Source organism: Brettanomyces bruxellensis, chromosome 7 (genome assembly GCF_011074885.1).
Source record: "Brettanomyces bruxellensis chromosome 7, complete sequence".
Lineage (NCBI taxonomy): Eukaryota > Fungi > Ascomycota > Pichiomycetes > Pichiales > Pichiaceae > Brettanomyces > Brettanomyces bruxellensis.
Window position 1 is genome coordinate 13677 of NC_054688.1, and position 15480 is coordinate 29156.

At 36.5% G+C, this 15480-nt stretch overlaps 3 protein-coding genes across 3 annotated transcripts; 2 read left to right on the plus strand and 1 right to left on the minus strand.

Annotated features, from left to right (window-relative positions):
* Nucleotides 1-196: 196 nt before the first annotated feature.
* Nucleotides 197-1504, minus strand: BRETT_004536 (uncharacterized protein; the record flags this gene model as incomplete). The annotated part of the gene is made up of 1 exon (XM_041283032.1): nucleotides 197-1504. The coding sequence occupies one exon, from the start codon at nucleotides 1502-1504 to the stop codon at nucleotides 197-199; it is 1308 nt and encodes a 435-aa protein (XP_041136384.1).
* Nucleotides 1505-8106: 6602 nt separating this feature from the next.
* BRETT_004537 (uncharacterized protein) lies at nucleotides 8107-11028 on the plus strand (the record flags this gene model as incomplete). The annotated part of the gene is made up of 1 exon (XM_041283033.1): nucleotides 8107-11028. One exon carries the CDS (start codon nucleotides 8107-8109, stop codon nucleotides 11026-11028), a length of 2922 nt encoding a protein of 973 aa, XP_041136385.1.
* A 2458-nt stretch (nucleotides 11029-13486) lies between these two features.
* On the plus strand, nucleotides 13487-15232 carry BRETT_004538 (uncharacterized protein; the record flags this gene model as incomplete). Its single annotated transcript, XM_041283034.1, has 1 exon — nucleotides 13487-15232. One exon carries the CDS (start codon nucleotides 13487-13489, stop codon nucleotides 15230-15232), a length of 1746 nt encoding a protein of 581 aa, XP_041136386.1.
* Nucleotides 15233-15480: the final 248 nt, after the last annotated feature.

Sequence of the window (15480 nt, forward strand, 5' to 3'; positions counted from 1 at the left end):
TTAGCAGCGCAATAAGATTAAATTATATTCAACAATTTGCTCCTTCTGTATTAATAAAATAGGTGAACAAAATATATATACATGCACTTATGTGGTCAAACAATATCTCAGCTAAGACGGCAATTGGCACACCTTCTAAATATATAACAACTTGAAGTCTCATCACGATTGAGCCCCTCGCTTTAATCTTTGAATGTCAACCTATAACTTTACAGTATTGCATAAAAGAATCATCATGCATAATCTTGTCAAAGTCATCATTTCTTAAGCATAACCCAACAATAACACTACCGTCCAAGGTTTTCGGCATAAAATAAATCAATCCTTCGAGCGTGATAAACTGGGGCCTTCTAACTGCAACTGGATTTCCAAGTCCCATTCCAAAATCAAGGTCAAAACATTTGAATTTCGACCAAGAGCTAATTTGGATATCCAAGGAGCTATCTAAATCAGGTGTTATATTAACTGCATTTTTATCTTTTGCCCTATGAATTTTTGTGGCTGTAATCATCGAATTTCGAATAATTGAATCACGGGCAAGCTTGGCTCGTAAATTTGTGGCAAGAGTTCCCAACTTACTTGATAGGACTTCACCAATTGATGAATGACTTAATGCCATATTGACAAATACACCCATCTGATTTTTCTCAAAGCCAAGAAAGGGTCTAATATCGACAGCACGGTAAAAATAAACAATTTGACTTTCTCCTTGTCTTTGCTTTCGTGCTTTTAGAACAGAACGCCATATTAGTGCCGAAAGACAGTCATCAGTTGAAACAAAACCGCTTACCAATTCTTGCATGCATACCTTTTTTAATTGAAGTAGACTACTTCTTGAAAATTTGAAATACCTCCACGAACATGAAAAATCACCTCCAATTTGACCATTCTTTTCCCGAATAACATTGCTTTCTTCAGGTAGTATGCGTTTATCATTGTAAATTGGCATGCATGATTTGTTTAATTGAAGCTTCAGTTGATCCGCAGCCGTCAATACTTCACCATTACAGAGTTTTGAGAAAACTTCCATTAATTCAAACTGACCTCCCATGTCCATCAGTGCATGCTCTCCGACAAAGGACAACAAATATCCTCCTTTTATTACCGTCAATTGAATTAAAAAAGGACATTCCGCATTTTTATTCACTTCATTCTGGGTTCCAGGTATGGTCATTCGAGGACAAAGGACTTTCTCATCTAGCCATTTAAATGGGAAATCATTTCTTTGAAGTTCAGTAAAGTCAGGATAAGTCGTATCTTTTCGTAGATCCTTGATTGTCAAAATATGGCTATTTCCACTTTCAGTTACTTTCGCCACACCGTTTTCATCAAATATGCGTCCTCCTACCCATGGTGCAACTTTCTTGAGCTTCGAAATACCATCTATTAGACGAGATACAATAAAACCTGACTCAATTGGCTTCCGTTCAGGATAACAAAAGACAAGTTGAGTGTATATTCGGAGCAGAGGCTGCTGCCCAAACACATCAAGTTTGACAGACATCTTGAATACCTATTCTAAGTCTATATCCAATATTGAGCTTACGTATAAGCATCACATACATAAACTGTACTAAGACATGTAACTAGAGTCGATAGCCACAGAAAGATAGAGCTAAAGGGGAATTTAAATAAATTCGGAGAAAGTACGGGCATCATAGAAAACAACATTTTCGTGCCATCGGCGAGTGACCGGATGTAATTTGCTGCAAAAGCGAAAAAAAATTATGAGGTCACTTATTCAAGCATCATCGTTTCCATCTTTCGGGCGTTCTCTGTTTAAATCCGGAGGAAATTATATGTTGCGAAGCATTCAAGTAATCGGTAATCACGCTTAATATAGTTCGAAAGAAGACCAACTCACTGCATAAATAAAATATCAATGCATTGAAAACTACAAGTAGACAATACGAGGTATACGCAGACAAATATGAGCTGAATACTATTGGAAGGGAAACCATGCCCATGCAAGGAGATCATGATAAAACTCAACTTGAATAGGGCAGCCGATTGTACTAAGTTCACTTTTCACGCAGACAGACAAAAGCTACATAGCATATGTGAACTTTTAGATAGGTGCTCGACATTTATTTGGCTAATATTTTTCAAGGCCATTTACGTAATGACAATGAATTGTATACGTGAATTAATTACCCCCAGTCATTTAACAACAAAAAGGCCCGCACAAATCGAAAATCAATTTTTAGAATTAGCGCGCGAAAATATATCGTTTTTTGTTGGAATATTTCACCATCAGCGGAATATTACAAAGACAATTGTTGTTAACCGTACGACCTCGGGAAATTTTCTCTTTATTTACATCCTTGGACCAATTATATTTAAGGATTACTTTATCTTTTATTACTTTTATTGTATTTCACTGGTGTTAAAGCCATGCGAATTGCCCTTACTACTTTTTATATTAATTTGAACGGGTCATTGCCCATATTTGGGATATGTGGCCTCTCCCCGAGTAAGAATATATAAGGGGTCTAGCAACACCCCTTGTATTTTCTCACTCTATTATTATTTTGTTACTATTTTACCTCTTTCTTTAGAGACTATCACCGCTATATATCTTAATATAAGCCACTATTCTATCAATATGCCTTCCAATCCTTCGGATAACTTATAATATACCCCAAAAGGCGGTAATACTACTGCCGAAACAGGTCAGGCTCCCTTTTTAGAGCCAAATACGAGTTATTCGGATTCCTCCGCGAATTCTATAACTCAACATTTTTTTACTATTTTTTTTTGGGCAGAGGTCGAACGGCGCGAATGGGTCCCAAAAATTATGATCGAAAAATCTCGATCCGACCCCATATAAAGTTGTCATTAAACAAAGTTAAATAATTTAGCATTGACCGACATATATTATTTTCTGGGAAAAAATGAGAGTAAGTAATGCCAGATTATGCTAAATTCAAGCAGATCAGTGCCCTCACACAGCGTCCACTCATCTTGGGTCAGTTCAGCAATAAAAGGTAATTAAAAAGGGTACCTTTTCAATGCTTTGGTTAAAACTTGACCCGTTTATACTCAATAAAGCAGGTAAAGCAATACCGCAAATAAATATATCAGATGAAATACAAATATACGCATCCAACCGCAAGGTTGCGGAAATGTTTAGGAAAGGAAATGATAATACTATAGCACAAATATCGATTAAAGAGACCTAAATGAAGTGATAAAAATATCACTACAACAGATTCTGCCAGCGATATTGCTAAGGCGATAAATTTAATTTCGCCTACAATTGAATGTGATGTTGATTCCCTCAGAAACGAGTTACTTGCGCAGAATACAAGGATTTTCATATAACATCAAAATGATTCCGTCGTAGAAATTTTATAAAGGATAGCAATATGCTCTTAAAAGGTTGAAATTAATTATTAAGGATTCGAGCGTTAATAACCGAGAACAAAAATCCAGGAAAGATGAAATTCGTCGATGATGATATTGCAAGTAATGTTTCACCTATGCAGTCATTTGAATAAAGTAACTCAGCTCGGTCTAGCGAACAAGCTTAACCGGCTTATTATCTGTAGCATTGGGCTTTTTTGCTTCGTTATTTTTTTTCCCATAATTTTTTATATGCTTTATTAGTATTTTGCCATTATTTTGCAGTCCTTTTTAAATGAATGGTTTCTGCTATTCTACTCTATTATACGTTGATGGTATGAGTAGTGGTTGAAATTCAATCTGGGACAAAATTCTGAGGGAGGGGGAAAAATAAATGCTCACCAATCGGCAAAAATATTAACATTTTTTGGTGAATATGTAAAGCCTTAATATTTCTTAATGCTTTCAAGTCAAAAGAAAATTTAAAATTATATATTCATATGTTGCATTCTGTAAATGGATGAACTAATTTGCATGAAAACAGATCCTTAGAGTAGTAAAGGATTCAAATATAATGCTTATCAATAATTATAATTATGGATCACATGATGTCCTTCTCATCCATTCAATATAATTAATCTAAAAGCGGTGGGTGGATTACAACAAATATACAAACTATCTTATGAACACGCACATTCATTAATATAATGGAATGATGGTTCCACACATCCGGGCTGCCTATTATTACAGTGTTGAATGTTAATGTAGTTGAATTATGAAATTACAAACAAAACAGGAGGGAGGGAAACTTCACTTCATATGCTCCTTATCAGTGTGATGTATCTTTTTGAATCAAAATAAGGGGAAAAAAGATTGAGTCAACATAAAGTATTGTCATTAATTTCATCCAAGATGAATATAATTGTTAACCAACTAAAGATCATTAGGCCAAATGCATTTACTCCAATATTACAATAGCTCCATAAATTGAAAGTAATGTCTAAAAGAGAAAATGCCTCTTGCAAAATACATTGCAATGTTTACAACATTCAATGTTAATCATTAGGTACATGCTGATCAGTTTTAAAACTATATCTGCTATATATCTAACAAGGGAAAATTTAACTCAACTTCTAGTGGTTGTGGGTTTACGAATTAATGAAAATACATCGGAGTTAACGAAAACTTTATATCAAGATAGGGGGAACAATGCTTCAGTCCATATAAACGGTAAAATAATAATCCGTATCTATTACACCTACTTTAATGCATGATTTTAATTGAGAAATTCAAGTAATTCAAGTTTGTCATATATTTTATGAACATTCAGCTGAACCCAAATTTTAGGCCATTGATTGCAAATATATATAGAAAGAAATTACTATGAAGATTCTTATTATCAAACATGGGATTGCTAATCAAGTACTGTCCATATGCAAGAAATAATTTAAAAAGATCAACAATTCACATAGGTAAGACTGACGTCGACTGTGTTTATTGTATCAACGAAAACACAAAAAAACATGCTGTAGAAATAGCAAGGCTACTACTGCTGCAAGTTACAAAAAAGAAAAAGGAAAAGTACAAATGTTCGTGTTGACACCTTCCTGTCTTAGTATAAGTAACATTTCATTAAAAACAATACATCCTTGCATTATATAAAATTTAGACGGCCAATTCGGAAAATGTCACAACACTATTCGAGGAAAAAAAACAAGGTTTTCTGCGCGCGACATGCACGATACGTGTGCAAACTCTCTTCGCATAAAAGATAACACCAAAAAACATTAGGCCCAGCCAGTTGACTATTAACTGATTTTCCTAAATATTAGTATACCTCTTTTATGCTATGTGAATTGAGGTTAATCATAGGGTAATATGCTTCTATTAGCTTTTTATTATACACTTTTTTTATTCGAACTTGCATCCTCCGGCAACCCGTTATTTAGCACTTTGAGCAGGTGGCACCAAAAAATACGTCAAATGTGTTTCTTTGCCAAATCAAATGGTTTCGTACCTCCTTGTCCTCAAATAATATAATATTACAACAATTGGGAAATATGCACTTAACTGGATGCTTAAACTGCTTACTTCTTTGCTTTCAAAAGGACATAAGATATAGAACTATCCTCGTACAAAAGAAAAATATAACCAAAAATTTGACGATAGGGTCAAATCGGAAAATTCAACAATACATTAGGGCAAGTCGAATAGTGCCAAATTTGTTGTTGTCGAAATTGTTACTATCGTTCACCCTTCAAAAACCAACCAAGTACGCGTACCTTTGGAAGAGAATCATAGTTCAATTACTTCAAAAGTAGAGACGAATTACCGTGATACTTTCAATAATAAATAATTCAAAATAATGTTCTTAGGAATCGACAAAGTTCATTATTCAATCGCTCTACTCCTTTGGGAGTCCAGATTTGGAGGCTACATATTAAGAATTCGCTTTGTGGAAAGTGACATGTCGTTAAAAAATAACATCTGAATTTCAAACTTTAATTTTCCACTTTTGGACATACATAAATTAAAAATTAAATTGTCAGTAGCCAATTGATGATGATTATAATGTAAACAATATTTTCGTATATTTTTAACATCCAACAAAAAAATAGGTGGCATGAGCGAGAGCATATCAACAAACAACTATTGGTCATAAATAGCGCAACAAAGCAATTCTATTGTTTATTTTGGGCAGAAGATCAGAGGGCTTTTTCTTGATGAAAATCACATTTTATTTTTTTTGGGAGATGGACAATTTAAACATTGGGCATGAAATTTTTGAGGAATCGAGGAGGATATTCTTATGGCTCGAAAAATTCATTTCTTTGAAATGTGATGATGAAAAATTTTCCTAACCTTAATGAAAAGATGCATAGATCTTTCTTCGCTGCGCCCGATAATCCGAATAATCTAGAATGTTTTTGTGACTTTTTTTGTATAGGAAAATTGAAATTGAAACACACTCTCCTATTTTATAATTTGCCTTTTTATGAAACTTATAATATCACTAACAGGACACCTGAATATTAATGATATTGAAGGGATATTAGGGATAAGGAACAGACATACTTTTTCTCTTGTGGAAAAATAAAACTTATTGAACACAAATGTATCCCTCACATTTGTATGTTGTTTATTTTCTCCTTACTCCCATTTTTACAATGCATATGAGCAATAAAACATTGTAATAAATATCATTGATGCCAATAATGTTTCTATACTTTCAAAAAGCTGAACCGCATGACATATAAATTTATAACAATAAAATATGAGTTGAAAAATGTAGAGTTTTTTTAACAAAGCACATTTTGTTTCCATGCTTGTTTTGCGCTGCATATCACTTCATCACACCACCGCCGTTATTTTTTATTTTTTGTATACATTATACTGATTTTCATCATGAGGTACCATTACATCATCACAGCTAATATATATCAATCCAACAACGTTACATGCTAAAATAATAAAATGAAGTTGTACGAGACCATGCGAGAATACACATTTCCTTACAGAAAGAACCAAAACATTTCACGTTGATCTCCTTGCCCATTTCCTAAGGGCGATGAGAGGATATGCAAATGCGTGGAATAAATAATACACTTTTTTAATATTGAAATACAATTCGTAGAGAAGATAGTTTTGCGATACGATGGATTGGGAAATTGCTATTGAAAAAAGTTTTATGGCGTGTCATGAAATCGAGAAAAAGAAAAAAAAACAAAGAAAAACATTGGATAAGCACAAAATTCCTTTGTCTCCGTAAGCCCCAAAAGCTCTTATTGGGAAGACGTTTAACGGTCGAAATCGTACTTTTTTTTTTTTTTTTTTTCGAAAAAAAAAAATAATCTGCAAATTTACAGAGGGGAAAATAAATATGCAAGGTAATACAATAACTATCAGCTTTTTCATTAACGTGAGAAAAAGACCGATTGCTAAAATAATAGCTTGACCAACTTCGGTAAAATAACAAAATAGCCAGATCTCCGGAATGTGGCGACAATTCCGAGATTTGATTATCCATTAAATATTGGGGTATAGAAACGCGGTATTGACTTCGATTATGCCCTATTATTTTTGGAATTTTAAAAAAACCTGATATTTTGATAAGAAGGGATTGATAATTTAATGAAATACAATCTTTTGATGAAATGCCTGCAATACTTGACTTTCTAATAGGTACACACACACACATTAAACAAATACACAGAAGAAATGCAAGACTAGTAATATGTAGGTTCAAAATTCTTTTTGTAAACCAACTTATGCAAATGATTTGTTTTTTCCATCAACAAAAGAAACGAATGGTGCGAGGTCAGAAAGAAAAAGCAAAAAGAAAAAAAAGAAGAATTCAAAAAAAAGAAAAAAAAAGAAACGGGAGTTATTTTTAAGGAATGTGGGACAAGTTATTGGCTGAAAACATTGCTCAATACCGCCGAGAGGAAATTAACATGCAGCATAAATTTTTCGTTTTGGACGAATTCATTAATTGAACAATCACTGCAAGTTAGTTCAGAAATTTATTGTTCAAAGCTGCATATGATATGCATATAATACTGTAAAAATACAGGCGACTTTTTTGGCCTTTCTTGATGTCTTCGAAAAATTTGATCTTTTTGTTCCACACTACTTCGAAAACGTAAGCCTTAAATACCAAGCAAGCCGCAGTAAAATGAGCTCAAACGTGAAACAGATGGTGGTATGAAAAGTAGAATAGGATTGGCTATACACTATTCAACCAAGGTACTTGCAATCATTATGAACTTTAAGAAATTTCTTCTTTCTGCCTGCATTACTTTTTTGAACAGCCAAGGCGTTCAAGCTATTGGAACAACTATCCAAACTACATTTTCTTCAAGGATAACTGGTGGCGTTGGTTGTCAATATGGTGATCAAGTTGGAACTGTGGATGGATTTGGGGCCACAATTTATTCATACCCTAATCAAGGCTCCGCCGGTTGGACCACTACTACTGGGGGGAAGTCCATAGTGAACACAAACTTTTTCATGAATGATTACAGTAAATACGGATTAAAAACGAGTACAACCGGCGTTCTAAATCCAACATTCACATGTGAGAAGGATGAGAATCATCCAGATTCCACAACGGAGGCATTTGGCGTTGAAGTTACCGTTCAGCATTTTCTCTTAGAGTTGGATGGCTATTTCTATGCCAATGTCAGTGGCTTATACACATTTAGACTTCTTGCAGTTGATGATCTTGCAGCTGTTTGGTTTGGAAGTGGACTCTCCTGTTGTAATTCAGACGTTCCAGAGGATTCTGAAAGCCCTTCCTTCTGGGCTTCTTGGGATCGTACATCCAATGAAAACGGTGCCGCGGTTGCAAATCTTTACTTGACTGCCGGCATTTATTACCCTATTAAGGTTAGATTTGCCAACACAAACAGGGCTGGTGCACTTGCTTTTGAAGTTGTTGATCCTTCCGGAAACACAATTAATGACTTCAAGGGTTCAGTCTACAGATTTGTTAACATTGAAAATCGTTGTACAACCGTGTCAGCAACCTTCCCATTTAGCACTCTTACTGTTTCAGATCAAGAAGATTCAACATTTGCTGTTCCTACTACAACTACTGATTCGGCAGGTGATGCAGTCAGCACGACTGTTGTTATTGTCGAGGTCTCTACCACTACCAAGCAGACCAATACACCTACCAGTACATCGTTCAATAATATGTTGGCGACAGTCAGCACATCTGAAACCACTAGCTCCGAAGTGTTATCAACAATCACCGAGGATCCAGACATTCCAGAGACTATAACTACTACCAAGCTTACAACATTCACTAACTCGGATGGGTCTGTGGAAACCACCAGGATTGTTGTTATCGAAGTTCCAGGAACCACCACTACACCAGCAAACTTGACAAGCACTGGAGTTCCACAAAACACTTCGTCTATTTCAACTTCAGAATTTGTCAACAATACTCAGACAAGCATTGAGGTTCCACAAAACACTTCGTCCATTTTAACTTCAGAATTTGTCAATAACACCCAGACGAGCCTATTTGTGAACACAACTTCATATTGGAGCGTTCCTCTTACCACGAGTACCAGCAACACTAGTGATAGCACATCGAGCTACATTCCTTTTACTATAACCAGCAGTTCAGAAGTGTTATCAACCATCACTGAGGACCCAGACATTCCAGATACAATAACTACTACCAAGCTTACAACATTCACTAACTCGGATGGGTCTGTGGAAACCACCAGGATTGTTGTTATCGAAGTTCCAGGAACCACCACTACACCAGCAAACTTGACAAGCACTGGAGTTCCACAAAACACTTCGTCTATTTCAACTTCAGAATTTGTCAACAATACTCAGATAAGCATTGAGGTTCCACAAAACACTTCGTCCATTTTAACTTCAGAATTTGTCAACAACACTCAAACAAGTATTTTGATGAGCACATCCTCATCTTGGGAGAGTTCTATTTCAAGCAGTTCAATAATGTTTTGGAATAGTTCTATTGCTATTACATCCTCGACGACAGTCTTGGTTTCAAGCACTAGCTCCGAAGTGTTGTCTACTATTACTGAGGACCCAGACATTCCAGAGACAATAACTACTACCAAGCTTACAACATTCACTAACTGGGATGGATCTGTGGAGACCACCAGGATTGTTGTTGTTGAGGTTCCTGGAACCACTACAGTGTCTGAGTCAACGAGTGAGGAGGAGTCCAGTACATCTGCTACAACATCTTTGACGAATGGTATTACATCGACTCAGAACACATCTTTTACCAGTAGTCAGACTACAGAGAGTACATCGGACGCCTCGTCGACAAAAAGTGATAACATTGTTTCAGTCAGTGCAACTCCTGCAATTTCGAGTGAAAGCGTGCTTGTGAGCACAACATCCAATCTTGGAAGTTCGGTTGCAACCAGTAGCATCTCAAAGAGCTCACCTGTTAGCACTTCCTCACTTACAGGATCAAGTACAAGCAGCAGTTCTGAAGTGTTATCAACCATCACTGAGGACCCAGATATTCCAGAAGTTATGACTACAACCAAACTTACGACTTTCACTAACTCGGATGGATCTGTGGAAACTACTAGGATTGTTGTCGTTGAGGTGCCTGGTTCTACAAAATCTTCAACATCATCTATAGAAACAAAATCATTCATCTCCAGTGTGGTCACAGGAAACAATACTGCCACTGCCTGGAGAAGCTTGAGTACAAGCCAATTAGAGAGTTTCTCAAACACTTCAGCTGCTACTAGTTTTGAACAGTCGAACAAGGGACTAAGCTTCACAGAAACCTCGTCAAGTATTCAGTCTTCAAGCAATACAGCATCAGCTTTGAAGACCTTGGTGACGAACACAATAAATAATGTGTCATCGCTCTCAAGTGAGACAGGAAAAGCGGAATTTTCTAACACCATTGATGTGTCCAACACAGAAGCAACATTCGGAGGAGCTTCAGCAACAACGAAGTCTCCATACTCTTCGGCCAAAATTACTTCTTCCCCAACTCAGCACCATAGTACATATCCATCTACCACCATAACCATATCTCAACAGTCAGCAGAATCCTACGCAGGAAACACCCCACAAATCAGCATTTATAGAGGTGGGGCAGCTGAGAGTTCCAATTTGAACAAATTTTACTTCGCTTTCGCTTTAATAGCACTTCTTCCTTTTGCATAAGGGGGAGATGTTTTCGCTTCTTCATTTAGATTATGAATTAAATTTTTTACGTTTCAAACTATAGTAAACCTAGCATGCAAGTAAGCTGTAAGAATGTCGCTTTGATGATCCGCGAATGATTTACATTTAAAGCTGGAAGGAGGTATAATAAAGTGGTCTTAGCAGACTTTAATCTGTATCAGAAATTGTCGCAGCCAAATATTAAGTAATTCTTTAAATACTGGTAAACTTCATTTTTATTGCTCCTTTCCTCGCTAGCAATTAAGATATTCAATTATTTGATTAAAGAGGTCTTGAAAGTCGGGCTTGCCTAATATGAAATATATTTCTTGTCATAATGTTAGGAATCATGTAGTGTTAAGATTATAAATTAAGTACGACATCAATTATTTATGTAAAATTCTTATTAAATAATATATTAAGCACTTTCAAACAAGTATAGCAATACAAAGTACAAAAGGTAAATAGAAATGGGATTTTACCTACTGAATACCTGCTGAGAGACTTTTCCTTGGACATTAGACAAGATAGGGAAGATTTTTAGACGCGCCTATCGTTTACATATTACAGTGCATCCTTTCCATAATTGAACAATATAACGAAGTTAGAAATTCAAACATCATTTCTTTGCCCTAAAATATAATTTGGAGCAGTAAATAATCCGTTATAATCAATAATTTTTGTAGTAACAGGAACTCGGTAACTTACATGCTCGTACTTCAATCCTCAGCTTTCCGGGAGATGAAACGACAAGGGATAACTCTTAAACACTATAACAGGAATGCTATTACTTGCACTTACTTTTATTATGCAAGTTATACCAATATGTGATATTGCATATTGTCAACAACAGTCCTTGAAGGCTGTTGAACATCATTGGTCTGATGCAGGGATGCAGACTGCTTAGTGACGCATGAACTACTTACTCCCTTTCATACGTAACTTCTTTCGCCTTTGAGACTTTCGACGTACTTTTTAATGTTCAAATGTTTGGAAGAATTATCCATCCACGAAGACATATTCTTACTGAAACCGAGAATCTGATGACATTGCATCGTGCTCTAGTGGTTAATTCGTTTGAAGTTCTTTTCTGACGGCAGTTACCAAATATAGTTCCGAATTCGCCGTCTTACAATATTCAGCCACCAACAATGTCATACTTGCGACAGACACATGATTTCGGTTACCTCATAGAAGGAAGCATGCTCAATTGCTTACATCGACAAAACCAACCGAGCGAAGTTGATTCTTGTAATTTCAAGCAGAAGACACAAGATAAAGGAAGAAAGTATAACCAAAAGAAAAGAAAAAACAACTCAACTTTTATGAAACAAAAAAGTAGATATTGGAGAGAAATCCGCCTCTAATTCAATAGGATCTGCGTGATCGTTTATAATTAGGTGTACCATATTTCTCATGTACACCAATCTGATTACCACAAACCAGTCTATCTGATTAAATCAATTCTAAGTGCAAAATAATATACTATCGGGATACAATCTATCTTATCATCAAAAAGTTGCGTATACCCGTTATAAAAAACTATCAAAATGTTCAATAACACCGTAACATCATTGCCTTAGAACTAGTAAAAATGAAAATCATAGTAAAACAAAGGAAAAAAGTAAATATAATTTAACTACCAGAAATAATCAGAGCTCAATGAACTTCTTTGGCAATAAACATTTGCAAATATCGGCCAAAGACCCATTTTGTGGGGTAATGTTAAGATAAGAGTGGTAATCAGTCAGCATTGCAAACCGAGAAGACTTTTCGTATGATTCCGGCTCCATATTTTTTTTCATCATTTCTATGCGTCTTTCGACAACATAAAAACATTCGAAAAGAAAAAAAGAATTTGCTCGCTAAAATTTAGAGACCTGACTCTGGATAATTTTAAATTGTATAAAGGTCAAATCTGATTCGTTACAGCTGAAAAAAATGAACAGAAAACAAGTAGGCTTTCGCTCAAAATGGCTTATTTTTAGATCTGAAAATTTTTTTCTTCTTTCATAACAATACCGGAACTGCAATATGCTTAAACAAGGTTAGGCTCCATGGAGGGAAGAATCAAAAAAACACCCCCTCTAGAAGCAGACAGCCCACTGTGTTATTGCAAATTTGGTGAGGTTTTTAGGGTTATATTTACACAGTAGAATAGAAAATCAAAAAGAAATATAGCTGTACCAAGAACGTACCGGTTTGCTCCGATGCTAGAGAGTAAGAAGAAATTCCCGGGACATGCACCCCGTATTTCTTGGGCTGCATAATCATGATGATTCATTTCTTGAAAATTTTCAACTTTGAAAATCCAACCCCGGGAAGAAAAATTCACCTTACATGAATTATATATAAAAGAAAATAGTCAAAGGTTTTATACTTTTTGGTTATTTTCAGAACTACACAGACAAGAAATTAAATTTGTTCGCTAATTCAAACACTTGCCATTAGTTCAGCAATGTATAGTCTTAGCAGAGAGGGAAAGCGTGCTCTGACGAGAGCTCTTCATACCAGCACTAAGTGCTTAAAAGCAGGAAATGGTCTGCTTTCAGCTGGCAAGAAGTTTCATTTCAGGGAGAAGAACCGGTCAGCTGGGAACAAACGATCTGTGCACATATTTTCAGCTGCAACGGCAACAGTGGGAATAGCAGCATTGTTGTACAGCCAGCAGAGGATACAAAACGACTCAAAGAACAAACAGAAGAAGGAAGAAGAAGTTGTTAGAATTGTTCCAGTTGCTGAGTTTATTAAACACAACAAGCCAGATGACTGCTGGATTGCAATCGACGGAGAGGTGTATGATTTCTCAGACTTTATTCCAAATCATCCAGGTGGAAAGACACCATTGATTGACTACGCGGGCTATGATGCATCAGGATTATTCCACCTTATTCATCCTAAGGACACTTTGCAGAACTACCTTCCACCAGACAAACATATCGGTAGGCTCAATGGAGAGGCACCTGCACATCCGGTGACGGATATTCATGAAGTTCAGAGAAGGCTTTATTTGAAGAACTTGCCGCCTTTGTGCCATTTGCAGAATCTTGATGATTTTGAGTATCTCGCACAAAAGATTCTTCCTACGCAGGCCTGGGCATATTACTCGTGCGGTGCCGGTGATGAGATCACAATGAGAGAAAACCATTACGCCTTCCAGCGTATCTTTTTCCGGCCAAAGGTTTGCGTTGATGTGAGTGACGTCGATTCATCAACAACTTTGCTTGGAACAAAAACAGAAGTTCCATTCTATATTTCGGCAACAGCAAGAGCTAGAATGGGTCACCCAGATGGAGAGCTCGCGCTGGCAAGAGGTGCAGGAAAAGAAGGTGTTATTCAAATGATCTCTACCAGATCATCGTACAGCTTGGCAGAGATCGCCAAAGCCAGACCTAAAGGAGCGACACAATGGTTCCAGTTGTACGTGAACGAGGACCATGAGGTGATGAAGAAAATGATTAGGGAAGCCGAGGATCTTGGAATGAAGGCACTTTTTGTCACAGTTGATGCTCCGGTTGTCAATAAGAGGGAGAAAAACATCCGTGCCAAGCAGCAGGCATTTGGTGCTACCACAAGGGACTCTGGACAGCCAACAGTCTTCACTGACTCTACATTGGAATGGAATGATATTAGAAACATCGTGAACTTTACGAAACTACCAGTTATGCTCAAGGGTGTTCAAAGAACAGAGGACATAGTGCATGCAGCTGATGCCGGATGTCGTGGTGTCGTTCTTTCGAATCATGGAGGTAGAGAGTTGGACTTTTCACCTCCACCTATCCAAGTTTTGGCCGAGTCAGTTCCTCTCATCAACAGAATGGAGGGTGTTCATCCTGGATTTGAGATCTTTTTGGATGGTGGTGTTCGGAGAGGTGCCGACATATTAAAAGCAGTGGCCTTGGGTGATGGTAAGGTTAAAGTTGGTGTGGGTATTGGACGGCCATTTCTTTACGCCAACTCTGCATATGGCGAGGATGGTGTCAGGAAATGCATCCAAATCTTGAAGAACGAGATCGAAACGGATATGAGGTTACTTGGCGTTACCAAGATGAGCCAGTTGAACGCAAACTTTGTTGATACCAGACGCTTGCTTGGATACAATGCAACAGATCTGTTGTATGACAATCTATACCAGCCAATGCAGCCAATCAAGTTTAAGAATGAGCTTCGCCAGGCTCGCAAGGCTGCACAGAAAGCTAAATAGATAGCTGTTAAACCATGCCTGAATATTTAAATATTTATTTACAACTGATTCGATTAATAGAGAATTTAAAGTTGGAATGTAATAGAGTTATCATTGTATCATCACTGCTTATTACTTTATACCTAAGAAATCTCCACTCAATCGATTATACGAAATTCACTCCTTTTTTTTTATCTCTGAACAACCTCGAACTTGCCATTGTACCTTTCTTGAACCTTAAGAATCAACTTAGTGATATCCATCATTTG